Consider the following 19,044-nt stretch of genomic DNA (forward strand, 5'->3'; position numbering starts at 1 on the left):
GTTTATACAGCAGACCAGCATCTGGGAGCCGAAGCTGGAATAACATTTTGACTGGAATATTTTCTTGAGCACAGTCATGAAACAAAACATGCAGAGTTTCACAAACCACAACATTTGCTGCTGTTTATTTAAACCAAGCTTTGTCCTTATTTAGCCTTTCTTAAAAATAGAAATTTTGCTTTCAGTAATATTCAGTTATTTCTTTATTTTTATTTAACTAGATTTGCTCAGAGTATTTAATCCAAATCATCTAACAGTCTTGAATTTTTTGTTCTGTATAAATGTTTGTCAGGTTCTTGTCATACATTCATTTATTTGTCATTTACACTGACAAATAAATGAATATAAAAGTTAAAATTACCCAAGTCTGATCAGTCTTTGCATTTTATAAGCCAACTTTTGAACATGTAAAAGCTTCAAATGGATTTTCACAGTGGCAGCTGATTCTCAGATTGTTATTGCTCTTATGAACCTCTCAGAGAACTGGAGAGGGATCTGACGTTTACTGTTGTCCCACTGTGAAGATCTATTAACATATGCTTTCACACACATCCAGGACGCACAAACACACAATGAACATCTTTAAATATTTTGTATAGACAAGGATGCTGAAGGGCTCTGCAGTGCGGATTGTCTCATCATCTCATCTCAGCCAGGTACTCATTTACCAGCTCCAACAAGTTGCCCTGATGATGTATCATCTTACTAAAGTATCTGATGGATGAGACATTACTTCACCCATCAAACCAGAATAACCAGAAGTGTCATCTGTCTATTTTTTAATTAATTTATTTATTTTTATTACTTGAGACTTCTGTCTGATGCTCCCAGCCACAATGACATTAAAAGCAGCCTCTCTGGCCACTTCAAAGAAAAACTGGAATAAAGTAGAGGATGTGCAGTTTTCTTTTTCTTTCACAACTTTTTTTTTTGTCATTTTTATTGTTCAGTTTTATTTTGGGTTTTTTTTTCTGCTTTTAAATCTAAGTGATGTTAGCCTGCCATATGGATCAAGGATTTGAGAAGATTTAGTGCTGCTTGACAAAAAAGTTAATAATATTTTCATCATAATCAAACAGGATTGGGCTTGAACCCGTCTGCTCTAGGCAAACTTATTGCACTTCATCTTTATCAGAAAAATAATATCCAAGTATCTTTTTAACTGAGTAAAGTGTATTGATTACAGAAACCAAATCAAATATAAGTCATCCCTCATAAAATGATCAATTCAGTCATCATGAAAGTCCAAAACTGCTTTGACCTGTGAAGGCTCCCTAACTTCATGTCTGGAGTCATGGCTTATTTAGCAGCATTCATGAGACCAACAAACGCATTGTCAAATGGAAAAAGCTGAGAATCTGGACTGTAGATTTCCACAAGTTAGGAATACACCTTGAAGACATTTCTAAGCAATAGAAAGAAACTGGTTTGATGGTATGAAACAACTAATAAACCTCCAAAGAAGAGGACTGCCTTAGTGGTGACAACCTCCTCTGGGGCTAATTACCTGTAACCAGAACTAGTAGATTGCACAAAAATGGACAAAATAACGGAATGAGATCGCAGACCATAAACTAAACAGTTTAAAATAGGATAACGTAGGATAACTAAGTGTTCCTGAAGGACGAAACACATCACATCCCAAAGTATGTGTGTAAAACATCAATCTTCTAAAAGTTCCATAAGACATAGATGTATATTCCTTCTACCAGAGAGAGAATAAACAAAAAGTTCAATCTTGCCACAATTTTTAGGTAATCATGCATGTAAATAAACATCCAACTAACACTGGTTGCTTATTGAATGACAATATTCCTCAAGAGCACATCAAGTAGTTTTTTTTATTTATTAATTAGTTCGTTTTTATTTATTTAGGCAGGCTTAGTAGTGAGATCATATTTTTAAATCAAAATTTACTTTTAATTGTACAACTTATAGTGTAAATGATGGTGAGGATTGGAAAATACACTGACTGAACTAATATAACATTTTCTGTAAACCCTTTTTAATGCACATGAATGTCACACTGTTAATACTACTTTTTGTGTGTAATTGCAGCAAATTGTGTTGTGTCACTCGGTGTGGAAATCGGTCCTTATTCTGTTTTCTGTCTTGTGTATCTTTATTTGTACTTTCTGTTCAACAGAAAAAAGTAAGGATCTTCTGAGAATTTTACACCTTAATATCTTTGCTTAATTCAGACATTAATAGTTGTTTTAAGGTGTTTTCTTTCTCCACCAAACAAAATCTAACACTATTTTTTCTACATCTGTAACTATGTCTCAGCAGCTGTGGGTGTCCTATCAGGTTAAAATCTGTGGTGTAACTGGGTTTTTCTGTTCACAGAAGGTAACATCATCTCTCCAACTCTTTCTCCTCCTTGTGTTCCCCTTCCTGTATCTCTTCTTACCTTCTAAGTTCAAAGGGACTATGGGAATGATTACTGAGGAGCTCTCTCAACCCACCTTCCTCGCCTCCTCTTCAAAACTCTCCCCAAGCCTCATTAGGAAGTCCAGTCACAATCTAAAGGTCACCATGTTTCCACGAAAGGGCAATCCAAGAACCCTTTCACCTGTAAAACTTTTAGCAGTGGCTTTTAACTTAATGTTTTCAAAACTGAGTTATTGTAACATGTTAATAATCCCAACTACCCACAATTCAGCTGCGACTGAATACCACCAAACCAACCGCCATTTGTCAACAGCTAGTGGTGTACATGGCTTTGCTACAGCCGCCCCCACATGACCCCGGATTCAAACACACATCTCATCAAAGCTAATCACTTCTATCAAAGTCATATTAATTATCTTAATTTGACCTTTTTCTTTTTTTTAGCTGGTTGTCTATTCCTGTTACTGAACAACACAGCTATCTGTGTATCTTTTACTCAAGATTTGCTGAAAATCTGTTTCACCCCAAGCGTAAAAGAACCTTTTCTTTGCTGAAAACTGATCATGTCAGCAAGAAGGGGTAGAAATTTAGATTTTCATTTTCCTTTCGTTGTCATTTTTATGACTCTTGTCTTGAAAACCAAATCTGGTTGCGCCGTCTTGTTGTGCAACCTGCTCTCCATCTGCATGCATCACATTCATGCTGTGCTTCCATCTAAACCCCCCTGCAGCTTTTTATAACAAGTGGTGGTGGTATCGGTAATTATTGCTGTCCCAACACTAGTGTTCGTCTTCCCTCCATTTTGGAAACATTAACTCCAACTGACCCTAAATATTCCCGTCACTCTAGTCCAGCCCCTGCCTCATGGTGGTTACCAGCCCTACAACCCTCCCTACAGAAAGCCTTACAACACTGCAGCAGTGGCCTACAACAACGACCAAGGAGGGGAGGAGGAAGATGAGGAGGAAGAGCAGGATCCCTATTATCGTGGTTACCCCTCTCAGTACTACCCCCAACAGCCTTCTCAGATGGCTCACAGTCACCATGGTTACCACCCAAGCCACTCTGAGGATGTGGAGCTGAGGTCACCGGGCGTTGCCAGGAGGTTTTCGCGTGATGTTGTCACAGATGAGAATGAGAAGGAAAGTCGTGAGAGGAAGGATGGACTCACCTTAAGTGCTTGAGCCCTATAAAACTCACACACACACACACACACACACACACACACACACACACTTCACACATGCAGCAAATCAAACTTGATGCACACACATTGCTCATTTGAAACCAGTGAGAACCCCACTCTCTGCATCTCCAGTGGGTTTCCCCCACCAGATGAAACTATGTAAATAGCTCTGTGGACTCTTGTACAATATCCATGTGAAAAAGGGAGGTCCAAAAAGTGCCTGATCTATGTTAGCTTCGTCTACTGGTAATGTAACGGTAAAACCTGCTCCATCCCATCATGGCAGCTGATTTTTGACTATTCTTTTATCGTGTGAAGCTGCATGTCTCCTTTATGTCTATCATTGAGTGTGTAACTGGACACGGTCATCTTGTTTTAGTTGTAAGTAACCCCAAGATTTCAAAGTTTAATACACCGAGGACGACAAGCTGGCAACATATATACAGGCTGCTTTTTATAATGACACATCGTAAATCCCCTGCACCCACGTCGTCCTTATTTCAGTGTAAAAAATATGTTGAAGTGACTTTTTCGTACAGTATTTAGTTTTTGACTGAATTATTAACTCATATACAGAACTATTAGTGGATTGACACTTAGTTTGTTCCTCGAACATGAAATGCGACACTACTTTTTATTTAAAAGTAGGCAAACATTACTTTATGTCCTGCAATGTTTCATTCTCTTGCCACAAATTGGTTTTCATAAAACTGAAGACCCAGTCTGCGTTTCTGTCTTCTGTTGAGTTTTTTTCCCTACCTTCTCACCGTGGAAAGCGGAAATGAAACAGAATAATTACTGATTTAAAAACAAACCATTAAGGAGTGAAATGAAAACTTTTCCCCTCATGCACTCTAGTCCTTAAAAAAAAGCACTAAAAGTGTAGCTGTGAGCTGGTTATGGTGAAGATTTAAACTGTTAGGTGCAAACAGATTTCATAAGGAACATCTCATCACATTTCTTTGTACAAAATAAACTTCATTTTTTCTTTTATGACCAATAAATCTGTAATGAGACTGTATCATTGTGCTTAGGTCATTTTTTTTTTTACCAGACACTGGTCAAATAAGCAAATTTTATTACATTAATGTAAAAACGCTTCTTGACAAGAGCAGGTTCATTAAATGGTTTATTAGTCTAGTTTACAATTCACGTAAATAAGACTGATTTATACTTTCACAAATATGTGGGAACACAATGAAAACACAAAATCGTTCCAGAAGTTCAAATCTGCAGCCCGCTGATATTGTCATAGCAGCACAATTGGTTTCACAGTGAAACCTTAAGAGGCAGGACCTGCTCTAACAGATGTGATTTTCATGGGCCAGATCTGAATGTTTCATGCTTGTGTAACTCAGACAAAAAGTCACAGAATCTGATTTTCCCTGATCAGAGCTGAACCATATGGTGAAATCTCAAGCTGTTCCTGGATTATTCAGGTCTGCTGTGGCTGCGTCCGGGCCAAGGCAGTTGACAGAGAGAGAAAAAGATGGATGAAGTTTGTGTTGATGCTGCTGACATCCACACTGCAGCTCGGTGCTTCAAGTCTGGACAAGCCGTGATGTCAGTTTTGAAGAAGAAATGAAAACCGTTGGCTGAAGTTTCATTAAAGCTGATTTTAATGTGTCATGTAATCAGAAAAAAAATCTTTTGTTTGTTTGTTCCTTTAAAAACCTGTTTGGCCACATACTAATAAATAACTGGATTGAGAAAACGGTTGCCAACAGTGTTTACTGTATATGGAAAATCAAAATCTCTTCTGTTTTGGGAGAGTTCGGATTTCATTTCATCTTGTAGTCTTCAGGTCTGTGAAGAAAACGCAGGACAACAGATTAGAAAACTGGGAAGGCAGAAAAGTCCATTTAAAGAAAACAAGGCCACAAAGTGGCAGATGAGAAACTAGATAGATCTTATTTTTCCCCCTTTTTAAAATGAGCTCAGATGCAGCCTCCTCTTTGTGCTTCTCTCCTTTAATTTCAAGCCAACACCACAGCAGCCAGATGTTATCAGAACACGCTGCACTGGTTTTAATACTAAATGGACAAAAAAATGGGATCATACCTAACAGTTCTAGTGTCGACTGAGGTATCAGGTTGAGGTTGCCGATGTGTGTTTGGGAGAATTGGGTTTATGTGGTGTTAGATAGGAGTGTTCATATCTCGTCATCATCTCACCGGTGTTTTTTCTGAGAGAATATTAACTATGTGTTTAATAAAGGGTAACGATTGAATCACCCTCGATGACCTCAACCCCACCACACACACACACACACACACTTGATCAGTAAAATGAGTAAGGCAGGATGAGAGTGAATTTTAATGAGACTCAGGCACATCTCTTAAATAAACCAGGATTAGTTTGACCTTGATGGCTACACGTCGACTGGCCTGAAAACACAGGCTGATTGGCTGACGAAACCGAACCGGTAAACAATACCAAAAGGCTCATTTATCACCTCGCACTACCGCTGACAGCAATGCTGAACACAGCACAGACGTGCAGTATGTATCTGTATGAGACAAACACACACATACACACACACTGTAAGATGCACAGACTGCTCTGATGATTCACTTAATTTAGTCATTTCACTTCAAATCTGAGGACAGATTCAGGCCAGACGTGGCTTGTTTTGTTAAATGTGTTTTAAAGGAAAACATAAGCCTAAAATTAGATGAAAACAATAATTAGAGGAGTTCCTTTCTTGTAATAACAAACCAAGCAGGTTTATTTTTCTTCCAATGTCAGAAATATATTCCTCAATCATAACATGGTGGCAGTAACTGGTATTTTTTGCCTGACACACTGAAAAATACTAATTCTGAGAATCATTTTCAAATAACTACTAGTTTAGTTCATGTGTGCAATTAATAAAACCTTAAGAGTTTAAACTTTCTGAATTTGCTGCCTGTGTGCTGCAACTGTGTGAGGAACTGTTCAAGTGATGAGCTTTGACCTTGACCAGAACAAGCAGCTGGAAGATGGGCAAATGAATCTGCAGATCAATGGATGCAAAGGCTTCTTCTGCAGGGCAGGTGAAGAGAATATGCTCCCAGCTAACCCATGAGAATGAGGTTTAGTGCAGGTGAGAGCTTAGAAATGCAGCAGCATGACATTATCATGCCAGCAAACCGCAGGTCAAAATGTCAGTCTAATCTCCAACCTGAAAACACTCCAGTTAGAAAAGCCATGAATATGATTATGCTGAATAACAGATGCTTTCTCACACTCACTCTGCAGAGAAACTCAAACCTTGTAAATCTAATCAGAAAGATGGAAAGAGCTAACTTTCCCCTGTGTGTTTGTGACATTTGATCATTTCTGTTTTCAGACTGTGGAGCCGCAGAAAGAACTAAAATCTCTGAACAAACCAGTGTTACTGTGTGTTAATGATCTTCATCCATATTACAGTTTCTCAGAGGAGCTCAAATGGCACTCAGACTAAGTTGCATTAGAGGCCAAAACTTATATCTTTGAAACAAAACTCCTGAAGTGTCCCCAAGTAACCCCCTGTCAAATTTTCTCACAGCTCTCAAGCCTTGCCCAAAAATAAATGATGATTTTAGTTTTGATCCTTTTCTAAAGTTTAGCTTTTTTCCCCTGGACATTTCGATGCTGGGACATAGACTGCTTAGCTCACCACATCAGATTGTGCCTTAGGGGTGTAAATAATGACTAATAGTTTAATATTTGCAAGTACCTCAAATTCTCCTATGATACAATTTTAATTAGGATCAAATCAGAAGACAGTGATCAATATGACCGATCAATATTAATTTAAAAAAAAACAAAAAAAAACTTATTTCTCATCACTATCAGCTATTTAAATGCAAAAAAATCTGTTCTTTCAACAAAACCGGACTGTACCACCCCTTTCTGTATGTTGAGTTCAAACAGTGGTGTGTGTGTGTGTGTGTGTGACAGCCTTCTCAATGCATTTTTACATCTTAGCACATTATTTTGTTACTTTCTGAATAAACTAGACAGCAGCATAAACTACAACAGTGATGAAAACTGAACCAACCACCAACCTTGCTGGTTTTGCTTAAGATCAATGTGGACCTCTTGTAAGTGTATTATCTATTAAATAAGTGTTCGTTAATGCAGAATAATGTCTTTTAGTGAGCTACTAATTAGTGAAATGATGTGAGATCAGTGCTTTAGAGATGTTTGGTGCACATTGAACTATTAGAAGGCGGGGGGGCATGTCAGCAACATGCTTCGGATTTTAGAAAATAAAGCAAATCTGAACCACTTGTGCCTTAACTACAGTAAACCACCACTGGTTGTGTTTTGCATTTTCTCAGATTTTCTTCTGAATGATGCTATATTTTCATTGGGAGCGAATTAAAAGAAACAATGCTTGTCAAAACACTCGCTCGGTGAACAAGGCCTTAGCTGACTGGTAATCACTTTCTCCACAGCCACATGGGTTACAGTAAAAACGCTGCATCTTCTTTTTTCCCTCTCCACATGAGGGGGAAAATGTCCAATTCAAACTGGCCACAGAAAGTGGTTGGCATGCTTTTTGATGTGAATTCACCTCGGCATCTGTTGCTTAGTAAGACAAAAGTACAGAACTCTTTTTGTAATGGTGCCTGAACTGTGCACTGCAGACAGGATCAACAGAACATAGCAATGACAAGGCCCCCACCCCCCCAAAGCTGTGGAACAGTACTCAGTTTTCTCATCTTCTCCTTGTCAATACATGACACATAAATGTGTCGGCAAACTTTGTTATTGGTTAAAAAAAATCCTCAAGAAAAAAAAAAAACACAAAACGAGGCAATGATTTTCAGACATACTTCATTTTAAACCGCATAAATTCATTTTAAAAGGCATAAAAATGTACATACGGAGTCCACAGTCTGGGGAAGGCGTCAATCTCCTCCTGTGTGTACTCGCTGAGTTTCCTGGGGATCACTCTGGGTTGAGGGAGCTCCTCTGTCAGGTTGGCTCGAATGTCTTCTGGCAACTCCTAAGCAGGGAGTGCATCAATGAGACATTTAATAAATTTAAGGCAGGAAACGAAACAAAGAGAAATTAGACAGGATGAAGAGGAGACATGGATAAGAAGGACAATAACACAAAGTATTACTGACACCACAGAAACGGCTCAGATATTCTACACAAGGACTTGAAGGGAGCATTAGTCCATCACTCTCCTGTATCAGTAAGAAGTCAAGAGTTGAGAATAAAAGAAAAACACAGCTTAAAAAAAAAAAAAAAGACACCAAACTAGCAAAAGGTACTAAAAGCTGAACCAAGCGTTCTTTATCGATGATGGCGCTGCAGACATTCGCAGCTCAAAAAGCTTATCTGCAGTTAGGATACATGTCTCACACTTAATTCTGCTGGTGAATCTCCCATCCGGACTGGTTTAAAAGACTGATCTCCATCATTTCTCAAAATCCTAAAACCACCCACTCACGGTTTTCAAGTAAGAAAACAAAGTTCTGATCTACTGGAACACCCGCTTTGAGTTATTAGTGGGGCTTTCACAATAATGGTAATTAGATTCAGTCAATATTTGAACATTCAGATCAATTAACAGCTTGTCAAGCAGATGTATTCTGTTCAAACTAATCTCAGAAAGCATGGTCTGTGACACTTGCTGCCACTCACGCAGTCCTGAAACAATCAAAATGTTCTGAAGCACCAATAATGAACAGTAAATATACAAAAGGTTGTTAGCAACATGATGCATCTGTTTACTTCGAGGCAACAACAATGACGGGAGATTCTGAGTCACTCTGATGGGCACAAAATTCATAATTCAAGCTTTTGCAGCTGTTTAGTTTGATGTAGAACAGGCATGACCAGCTCTGGTCCTCGAGGGCCACAATCCAGCAGGTTTTCCATGTGTCTCTGCTCCAACACACCTGACTCAAACTAATCACTCATTGTGCAGAACTTCATTGGCTGTTGGATCCATTTAATGGAAGCCAGGTGTGTTGGAGCAGGGGTACATCAAAAACCTGCATGACAGTGGCACTTGAGGACTGACTTTAGGCACTCTTGGTGTAGAATAACATTAATTTATACACTGTGGTGGCCTGCACCGAACTCTAAAGGAAGCATCTATTTTTTTCTCCCACAAAGTTTGTTAAAGAGTCACCGAGGTTTTCTGTTAGTTTCTGATTCCAGTCAGTGTGACCCAGGCTATGTTGTGCCTTTTTCCACTTGACTTCTATTTAAAGGAATGTTGCTCATCAGGAAGTCTCCAGTCTCAGTAACTGTAATAGTCTGTGACACTATCCCAAATGTCTTATGACACAGGAAAAGCTCTATTCTGGGAGAAAGCCTGTTCAAAAAGGAAACCTTCTTTAATCAACTGAAGAACTTATTCACATAAAAAATTTCCAGTAGTATGGAAACTACCTTGTAACAATGCGGGAAAATGAGGGGAAATAGGGGACTTACATCTTCCGGAAAGATGTGTAATCGCTGCATCATGGTCCTCCGGTGAAGATTTCGAGGCAACATACCATAAACCGCTAACTTCACAATCTAGAAGAGGTAAAATGAACAGAATGGCACACGATCAGTTCACTAAATTAAGTGTCAACGGCAACCTCACACGCTTTTGTCTTACATTAGCCTCTAAAACACAACCATGTTTTGCAATGTGAGGCAGCTTACACAACTTGGACCGAGTTACTGGACCGAGACGCTGGAGAAAGATGTTGGACAGAGGCAGTGCTGACAAGCCCTTCTTCTGTCCAACTCTCATTTCTCCCTCTTTACTGGCCAACTCTCCAAACTTCACTTTAAATCACCATCAGGACACGTGTTTGCGGTCTGACCTGAAACCTGCATCAGCAGCAGAGCCAACAGCAGGTTAATGTCTCTACTGGAACTGTCAACAACAGACTGGAGACCACAGCAGGTCCTTCACCTGCTCCCACATGACAACAGTAATGTTATGGTATTGTTTTTCACTTACACTTACTGCATGTGGGAAAATAAATACCAGCCTTTCACATGCAACTCAAGTGTTAAATGATTCTGAACAGGCCTGTTTTCTTTAGTTAGGTTTTTTTTTTTTTTTTTTATTGTGTAGCAACAAATCAATGCAAAGATAAGCATTTATAGGCTCAACCCCCGAGGTGCTCTGAATACTCTGCATCTGTTGTTTAGCATGTTTCAGTTAAACATTAAAATAAAAATATTGACAAGAACTGTGGTCACATTTTGAAAATCATACTTCATTTGTAGTAAAAATAAAAACTTAGCACTGCACGGCTAATGATGCTAATCAAATTATTTAGTTCGATTAAAGACTGTTACATGCCAGCAACGCTGCATTTGGGGAAAACGTTTCCTCTGCAGAATCCTGTCTGCCAGAGGTGTACGACACACTATGCAAATACATCAAATATGGCCAGAAGTAAAGCGTTTAAACTGGGACTTAATGTGCCTACTAAAACACTTCAGTTAAGCTTTATTCTGTTCTTTAAACACCATTTTATTGGTTTTGCATTTAAAGTTACTGTATCAACTGATTAAGGAACATGAGCTTTTTAAAACGCTTTGGAAACAAAGATGAAACTTTTTAGTCCCAGGACTGTTAAAAAGATGAATGTTGTGTTTTTAAAATAAAACATCTTTCTGGCAGGAGGAAGTAGAGGAAATGTTGTTTTCAGGTGCAGAAATCAAAATGTAGTTGTCTGACAAGATTGTCCATATTCATTATGAGGGGGAGGGAGGAACCCAGTGCATGAGCATGAGTCACTGATGTATTTACAGGCTCTCTGGACAGTAATATGTAAAATTGGGGGAAATTTGTCCTCTTAGCTCAAGTTGTTTCTCTCTTTTGTGTTGACTTCCAGTCTGTTTGTCATCTAAATGTAATCATCAATCTTAATGTCACACCAAACTCTACCCCTCTTCTAAACCATCAAATGGTGTGTAGCCGAAGGGCCATGAATATTCAACACAACCAAAACCATAAGAATATACTTAAACTGATGCCAAAAGCCACCGTCAGAAGCACAAATCCACTGCTGCCTAATCCAACTTCCCCACACGTTAATATCCTCACACACGAATAAAGGGATAAGTGTCAAACCAGGAACATGCTCAACATGTGGCAGACAGTGTTATAATCTCTGTGTGTGGGGCCTGAAAATACAAATACAGAATAAGAAAAATATTTGGGGCAAGGTAGGTAGTACTGACATGTCAGATATTTTCGAGGATAACAGAAGAAAGGAAACCAGAGAGGCGAAACTGAGCTTACAGCTTTTGGATCTTTTTGATGAAGCTGGGCAGCTGTGACTTGTTTAAATCCACCCGGATACCTTTGAGGAGGGAAAAAAACAAAGTTAGTCTCCAAACCTGTGTCTTTATCTCAAAATAATGGTTCTCTTTTAGACAAACATAAAAAAAATACATTGAACATTTGTTGTGACTTGGTGGTACACTTTATCCTTCCAAACAGTGAAGGACTATACAGTCACTTGACTGAAACCAGTGTGCTCCTGCTTCATGCAAACTTCTGATATTGACCTACTCTGTCTGAAACTGTCATTTTCTTGTATCATTCTCTGCATTGCTCAAAGGAATTGATGATGAAAAGCAAACTGGGAGCTGAAAAAGACATGAATGAGTCAGGAGGTACCATACACTTACCCTGTGTGTGACGAGTAGACTTTCTGCTCCCATTTGTTCCCAGAGAAGGCAATGTGTTTGGAGTTTATTATTACCACGTGATCTCCACAGTCACCTGGGAACATGGTACAGAGGTTTGTTTTAAGGGTTATTGTTTTCTTGTTCTACAATCAAATAAAACCACATGCGGTTTCAGAGTTTTATCAGGCTGTATAAAGATAGCGTCACAATGCAAGATTCACTTATTTAGAAAATAAAGTAAATGAAAAAAAATTCCCATTCAAAATGTATTTGTGGAATTCAGCCTGAGATAAATTTATTTTACTCCTGAATTAAAATATATGAACACAAACATACATACTGCATTTATATACATATAGCGAGATCTCTTATAAAACTGGAAGCATCTACATCAGGCATGCCCAGCTCTAGTCCTCGAGAGTCACAATCCTGCAGGTTTTCCAGGTATCCCTGTTCCAACACACCTGAATCCAACTGATCAGAACTTCATTGGCTGTTGGATCCATTTAATGGAAGCCAGGTGTGTTGGAGCATGGATACATCAAAAAACCTGCAGGACAGCGGCCATCGAGGGCTGACTTTGGGCACCCCTGACCGACATCCTCAACTTTTATATTTGCAAATGGTGATATTCTTATTAGCGGTCTATAAAGGCAAGTTTCTGCAAGATGAAAAAAATAAATTATTTGAGGTGGAGAATTTAAAAAGGAAAAAAAAAACACCTGATATGAAAATGTTTTGCTGGTTTGTGAAATCAAAAACTTATATTCACATACACACCCAGAAATCCAAGTATTTAATCATCTATTATGGATTTATAGGATAGAAGCAAACACAAGTCTGTCCTCTGCTGCCACCCTGTGGCTTTTTTTTTTATTACCATAACAAGCTTAAACTCAAGGTGGGCTATAATCACCTATCAGGGAAAACTGTAAATCAGGGGTGCCCAGCTCCGGTCCTCGAGTGCCACAATCCAGCAATGACGTTCTGCACAATGACTGATTAGTTTAAGTAAGGTGTGTTAGACCAGGGACACAGTAACAACCTGCAGGACAGCAGCATTCACGGACCAACTTTGGGCACCTCTGATGTAAATCATATACAGTCTATGGATAATGTTACACTAGGGAACTCTTTAAAGGTGGAGTATGTAAGTTTTTCAATATTTTCAAAATAAATTAATAAAATAACTACAATCATACTTAGAAAGTTTTTTGTAGGTTCCAGTCTGTTCATATTTGATGCATTATTAAATTACAAGTTTAATTAATGACAAATGACAAAAAGTACATTTTTTTTTACTGGCAGGCAAACATTTAAGAAGTGTCTTTGTCATTAATTAAACTTGTAATTTAATAACACATAAAATATGGACAGACTGGAACCTTTTAATATTGAAAATCTTACATACTCCACCTTTAAAGTTACAGTTATAGTGTATAACATCCTGTGATGCATGTCATATATGGATTTCTTACTCAGTGCATGGTAGATGGGTTTGTGTTTCCCCTGTAATCTAACAGCACACATGGTTGCGATCTTGCCAGGCGGCTGCATCTTGGCATCAATGAGGAACCAGGAGCGAGCGAAAGTCGCCCATTGCTGCAGAAAGAAATTAAGGATGATGTAACAAGCTTGGGACCTTCACTGTATTTAGAAACAATAGACACTCTGCATGTCCTGTAATTACACCCTTTTTATAGTTTGCATTTTTATATATAGTTGTAGGGAAGTATACGTGGAAAATAACAGAGATTTAGCTGATTTCATGTCAGGATCCCCGATTACGTGCATATTGGTGATGTTAAGTCCGGTCCTAGTGATCTACAACCTTTAGATGTATCCCTTCTCCAACAAATCAAAGAAATGGTTAGCTCATAAGAAGGCTTCTGCGGAGCTGAATGACATGCAGATGAGAAAATGTATTTGTTTGATCCAGATGTGTTGGACAAAAAGATGCATTAAAAGTTGCAGGATAATATATAGTAGAGGACTAGACTCATATGAGAACATACAGAAAATCACTTTTAAGCAAAAATTACATCACACTTTACTGTTAAAAAACAAACAAACAAACAATAAAAAAAAAAAAACTATTGGAATAATTTAATAAAATCATATTATGTACGTGCAGGTCTCCATCTTATGAAAACATTTTCGTGAATAAGTTTCTCCAGAATACTCCAAAATATTTCTTGAGGGTAAAAATTATCTGACATTTCACTGTGTGACAGATTAGACGGGTCCAAAGTTAACTTTTAATAACAAACGAGTTAAAATTATAACACTTCTTTTAAATAAGATCGTTATAATAACTAATAAAGGAGTAATTATGGATACTGGAGCATTGCTAAGTCATTAGCTAACAATAATGTTGAGATCGTTGGAGTGTTTCGCTAGCTGTATAAGCTAATGCGTTTTACTGCACGTACAAAACGTTAAACCGAGTTTAAAACAGAAAATTGATATAATTAAATTAGCCCAAACCTGAGCAGATCTGGAGAAACTTGACATTTTGAAACGTTAGGTGCACATCCTCAAAACATTTGACCCCCAACGTGAGATGAAGTTTGTTTGGTAATTGGGTCCGGCAGAAACACGAACTGAGACTTGTCTGTTCCTATAGCGCCGCGAAGCTAAACTGTACTCATTTTTATCATTATTATTATTGGCAGCCATCACGTTCGTTTCTTGTACACTTTATTTGCTGTCTTAATATTGTCTTTTCATTTTTAATTTATTTAAACTTCTTTTAGGCAGATAGAAGAGTTTTTTTAATAGTGTTCCCCGGTAGTATCTTGACGTTGCTTCTCAGCGTACGTCACTTCCTTTCCGCGACGGGGAGCGCGGGGAATTTCGACCAGTCAGAGAAGGTCGATAAACTACTTTTATAATCTGTTTTGATAAGTAAAGTAGTACTTCTGTTTGGTCATTTTGACTGGTAAAATCACAGACCGGAGATGAGAACGTTAGAGGAGGTGCAGGCCACGCTACAGATCGCTAAGCTGAAGGAGGAAGATTTACACACAACGATACACTGTCTGTCGTTTGGGGAAAGTGTTTCATCTGCAGACTACTGTCTGATGGAGCTGGACGAAACACTATGCAAACACATCGAAGCTGGCCAAAGGTAAAGGCTTTAAACAGGGAATTATGTGCCCACCAAACCATTTCGTTCAGTTTTATTCTGTTCTTGTTATAATCATGTTTACTGTAACTGCTGATTTAGGAAAATTATATCTTTAAAACGCTTGTTTTTACAACTAAGATCCAAATACAATTTGGATTACAGTTACGTGAAACAGCGATAGCAAGAATTTTCCCCACATGCAAGTGGTTAAGCAAGCCAGTGATTATTTGGCCAACAAATATGAAGATATTTAAAGCTGGTCTGGTGTGTGTGGCATGACAAGATGGCTGAGCAGCTGGATGGATGTTTATGTACACAGTAAACTATACAATGATTTTTCTTCTTCAACAGTCTCGTCATTCGAGGGGATAAAGATGAGCATGCAGTGCTGTGTAGCGGTGACAAGACCTATGATTTAAAAATAGCTGACACATCCAATCTGCTGCTGTTTGTACCTGAATGCAGGACGCCAGACCAACTAACTGACCCCCAAGACAGCTCTCATGTTGTGCATGCTCAAGTATGAAGATCACACACACAAACAAACACACACAGGTTGCCTCATACAACTGGAGAACCTGTCTTGCTACAACGCACAAACATTGACAATGAATTAATCTTTATGTGGCATGTGTGCTGCAGATCTGGGGGTTTTGCAAGAGCTACTGGGAACTGAGGAAACAACGGCCCAAACTGAAGAAGTTGAAGAAGATTTTAATGGAAAATCCTTATGAAGGACCTTTGTTAGCAGGACAGGAGGAGAATACAGAGAACAGGGTGAATATGTTTAATATTTTTATTGTGCTGATGGTGTGCATTCAGTGCCGAGCTCTTCATCTATTAAAAGAATAGTAACATTAGGTGCAACCATTTTTCTGTTATCACACCCTTTAAAAAATACTTTCTTTGAAAAAAGAAAATGTCTTCAGGCTGTGACATGTTATTGTACCTACTTGTAAGCAGTTTTCTGTGTTGGCAGTACACAATGCAGGACCTCCTAAAGAGAATTCAGGCCAGTGAAGAAGAGATAAAGACCCAACTGGAGACCATCCATGCATGTCAGATAGATGGTAAAAGCTGAAACTTTTGTCTACTTCCTAAATTGTTATGTGCATTCATTGAAGCTCTTTTTACTGTTTGATAATGATGTGGTGTTCATAGAGAGGATCTCTTTTCATCCAGGCTATTGGCGTGTGCTGGACTTTGACTATGAGATGAAGCTGCTTGGTCACATAACCCAGCTGGTGGATTCTGAATCATGGTCCCCAAATAAGGTACCCCTTCAAACCAGTCTGGAGGAGCTAGCCCCACTGGAGCCCAAGTAAGTTGATATCCGAAAGTCTTCTGTTCTTATATTGAGATCAACAAAAATGACCAAAAAAAATAATTTTAAGTGCATTAAGACTTGGGGGAAACAAAATCTCTCATATAATATGACTAAAGAGGGATCAGTTATTTTTGAGCTTTTGGTATAAGTCTGGTTTGGTTATTCTCATTCACAGGGAGATGATCCAGCACTGTTTGAACTGCTACGGGAAACGCTACACTGAAAATGGTGAAGAAAAACAATATGCAAAGATGCAATAAGATTTCATGAATAAAATCTCCTGCAGTACCTGTTATAAGACGTATGTATTCTCTTGCTTCTGCATAGAGGAGGTCTTTTATGCGCTGCATGAAGAGAAAGTGTGTCGAGGTGTGGCACTAATGCTGCTGCATAATGCTGTCAAATTCAACCTGAAGGAGTTTCAGGAGGTCTGGCAGCAGAGCGTCCCAGAAGGGATGAGCACAAGACTGGAGCAGTTAAAGGTGATTCTCTTCATTTTATGCTGCAGTGTAAGCTATATATTAAATAAATGCAATTTAAGCATAATGCTCAGAGCGATGGTTTATTTACTAACTCAACAAATCCACAAATGTCTCTCTTTGATTTCTTTTGTTATTATTTCTTTCATACAGTTTTTCACAAGGCAGTTTGCATGTTGCTGTTGTTGAGGTTGCCAAAGTTTCATTCCCTTATCATGACGCAGACTGCCTGATAAATCTTTCAGGGAGTGGCTTTGGTAGACCGCACCTCCCGGCCAGAAACCATCGGTCTGCTGCGGGTGGAGGATCTCCCAGAGGACACAGTTGAGCGCTTCAACCACCTGTTCACCCTGAGGGAGAAGTGGACAGAAGAGGACATCACACCATACATACAGTTAGTAATCTCTGTTTGGGAAATACGATGAATGAATGAATATCAGTATTTTTTTAGTTGTTTGATTAATAGTCTTGTTCTGGTTCTTTATCCTTTCAGAGACCTGTGTGGAGAGAAACAGACCACAGGAGCCCTCCTGACCAAATATGCTCGATCATCAATGCAAAATGGGATTAAGGTTTTCAACTCCAGAAGACCCGTGGCTACATAAACACATCAACTATGGGCTGATGTGACCCTAATTCTGTTTAAATCATATAGAAGAGCTCTGCAAAATGACATGACGGAGCAGGAGACTCAAACACAGCTGGTTTTCAAGTCGACTTGGTGGACAAGGGCCCTCTTAGTCATTTTTCCTCCTCACAGTTAGGATTATTTTCACTGACCTCTTTAAGTAATCTTTGTAAATTTAAAATTTTCTCAAAAATATCAATGAAGACATTAAGCATCTAATGTTCTGCGTTTGCTTTGTAAAAAAAAAAAGAAAAAAAAAAGCATTCCTCTTCAGGTTTTATTTTGTCTGGTTAAAAAAAAAAAAAAAAAAAAAAGAAATTCTGAAATTATTACAGCGTTTTTGGGTTTCTCTCTCTCCTGTCATCATTCTGTGTTTGACTAATGAGCCAGCTGAAATAATCGGGAAATATTCCGGTTGTTGCCCACAAGGTGGCGACACTTCCTAATAAATCTGAACATCAGCTTCATACAATAATAGTGTCAGTCTGCGGTTTTAAACATTCAAACTACACTTAAAGCAAAGTGTAATCTGCTTTTTAAGATGGTCAGCTGTTTTACTGACCAGCTGTTTGTTTAAAACCATCAGGGACATATTGACTTGAAACAATTATTTGTTTTAGATTAGGCTGCTGTTAACTGATTACTGTGCAAGAAAAATCAATGCAGCGTTTTGATATTGTAAAGGTTCTAACATATTAAAAGATTTTTTCATTCATCATTGATACATTTTTAAAAAGTGCCTTTAAAATGAATTTTGTGAGAAAACTCTTGACTTGTTTACGGTGTAATCTCCTGTAACTCATCGAAGAATGTGCATTGATTTTCTTTCTTTAAAGATCACTGTTGAAAATAAACAGCTGCAGATACTGAATTCAAGCCATGCAGATATAAAGAGGAGAAAATCCCGTGTAGTCAGCGAACTTATGCAGTAAAATCTTCCTTGCAGCTGCTTTAAAATGATCTAATCAAGAGATGCAGATGAAGTGCAGCTGTAACTCCACAAAAATGTTTCAATAGTAAATCTTAGTGTCACAGGAGCTGATAACCAGGAAGACATATTAGGTTTTTAATGAACACAGGAAACACAAAGGAGAAAAACTCAGATGAGCAAGTAAACAAATCGAATGCTGAGATTAAAAAAAAAAAAAACCAGAATAGGTAAAGATAATTTAAATGTGAAATTAAAGAGTCCCCCTGCATTAAAACATGACATGACGTTCAGGTGTGCATGAGGTTTTGCCTAAAAGTAAAGTTAAGTTCATTTGAGTC

The 19,044-nt window shown here is 38.3% G+C and overlaps 3 protein-coding genes across 3 annotated transcripts in view; 2 read left to right on the forward strand and 1 right to left on the reverse strand.

The window, feature by feature from the left end:
- col14a1a (collagen, type XIV, alpha 1a) overlaps positions 1-5,016 on the forward strand; it is a gene marked incomplete at its 5' end in the record, with an annotated part of 129,078 nt that extends 124,062 nt beyond the window's left edge. Inside the window, one exon of the mRNA XM_079240410.1 lies at positions 3,241-5,016. Within this exon, the coding sequence (XP_079096536.1) occupies positions 3,241-3,575 (335 nt within the window). The 3' untranslated portion in view covers positions 3,576-5,016. The remainder of the gene's footprint in view (positions 1-3,240) is intronic.
- A 157-nt stretch (positions 5,017-5,173) lies between these two features.
- mrpl13 (mitochondrial ribosomal protein L13) lies at positions 5,174-14,795 on the reverse strand. Its single transcript, XM_079240411.1, has 7 exons — positions 14,699-14,795; positions 13,690-13,813; positions 12,212-12,305; positions 11,820-11,880; positions 10,001-10,087; positions 8,434-8,555; positions 5,174-5,383 (listed from the first exon to the last, which is right to left on the reverse strand). Exons 1-7 carry the CDS (start codon positions 14,723-14,725, stop codon positions 5,359-5,361), a joined length of 540 nt encoding a protein of 179 aa, XP_079096537.1. The 5' UTR covers positions 14,726-14,795; the 3' UTR covers positions 5,174-5,358.
- Positions 14,796-15,055: 260 nt separating this feature from the next.
- On the forward strand, positions 15,056-17,770 carry dscc1 (DNA replication and sister chromatid cohesion 1). Its single transcript, XM_079240208.1, has 9 exons — positions 15,056-15,341; positions 15,693-15,861; positions 15,984-16,118; positions 16,321-16,411; positions 16,503-16,662; positions 16,844-16,896; positions 16,996-17,150; positions 17,393-17,541; positions 17,641-17,770. The coding sequence occupies exons 1-9, from the start codon at positions 15,172-15,174 to the stop codon at positions 17,750-17,752; spliced, it is 1,194 nt and encodes a 397-aa protein (XP_079096334.1). The 5' UTR covers positions 15,056-15,171; the 3' UTR covers positions 17,753-17,770.
- Positions 17,771-19,044: the final 1,274 nt, after the last annotated feature.

This window comes from Telmatherina bonti (genome assembly GCF_933228915.1).
Source record: "Telmatherina bonti genome assembly, chromosome: 5".
Taxonomy (NCBI): Eukaryota; Metazoa; Chordata; class Actinopteri; order Atheriniformes; family Telmatherinidae; genus Telmatherina; species Telmatherina bonti.

What these genes read in the sequence shown, in the direction of transcription:
- mrpl13 (XM_079240411.1), bottom strand. Translation starts at nt 14,725, where the DNA reads ATGTCAAGTTTCTCCAGATCTGCTCAG. An exon ending in GTTTCTCCAGATCTGCTCAG is followed by an intron (nt 13,814 to 14,698) that starts GTTTGGGCTAAT and finishes TTCTTTCTGCAG; the next exon opens with CAATGGGCGACTTTCGCTCG. An exon ending in ACCCATCTACCATGCACTGA is followed by an intron (nt 12,306 to 13,689) that starts GTAAGAAATCCA and finishes CCATGTTCCCAG; the next exon opens with GTGACTGTGGAGATCACGTG.
- dscc1 (XM_079240208.1), top strand. Translation starts at nt 15,172, where the DNA reads ATGAGAACGTTAGAGGAGGTGCAGGCCACGCTACAGATCGCTAAGCTG. An exon ending in AGGAGAATACAGAGAACAGG is followed by an intron (nt 16,119 to 16,320) that starts GTGAATATGTTT and finishes CTGTGTTGGCAG; the next exon opens with TACACAATGCAGGACCTCCT. An exon ending in GAAACGCTACACTGAAAATG is followed by an intron (nt 16,897 to 16,995) that starts GTGAAGAAAAAC and finishes GCTTCTGCATAG; the next exon opens with AGGAGGTCTTTTATGCGCTG.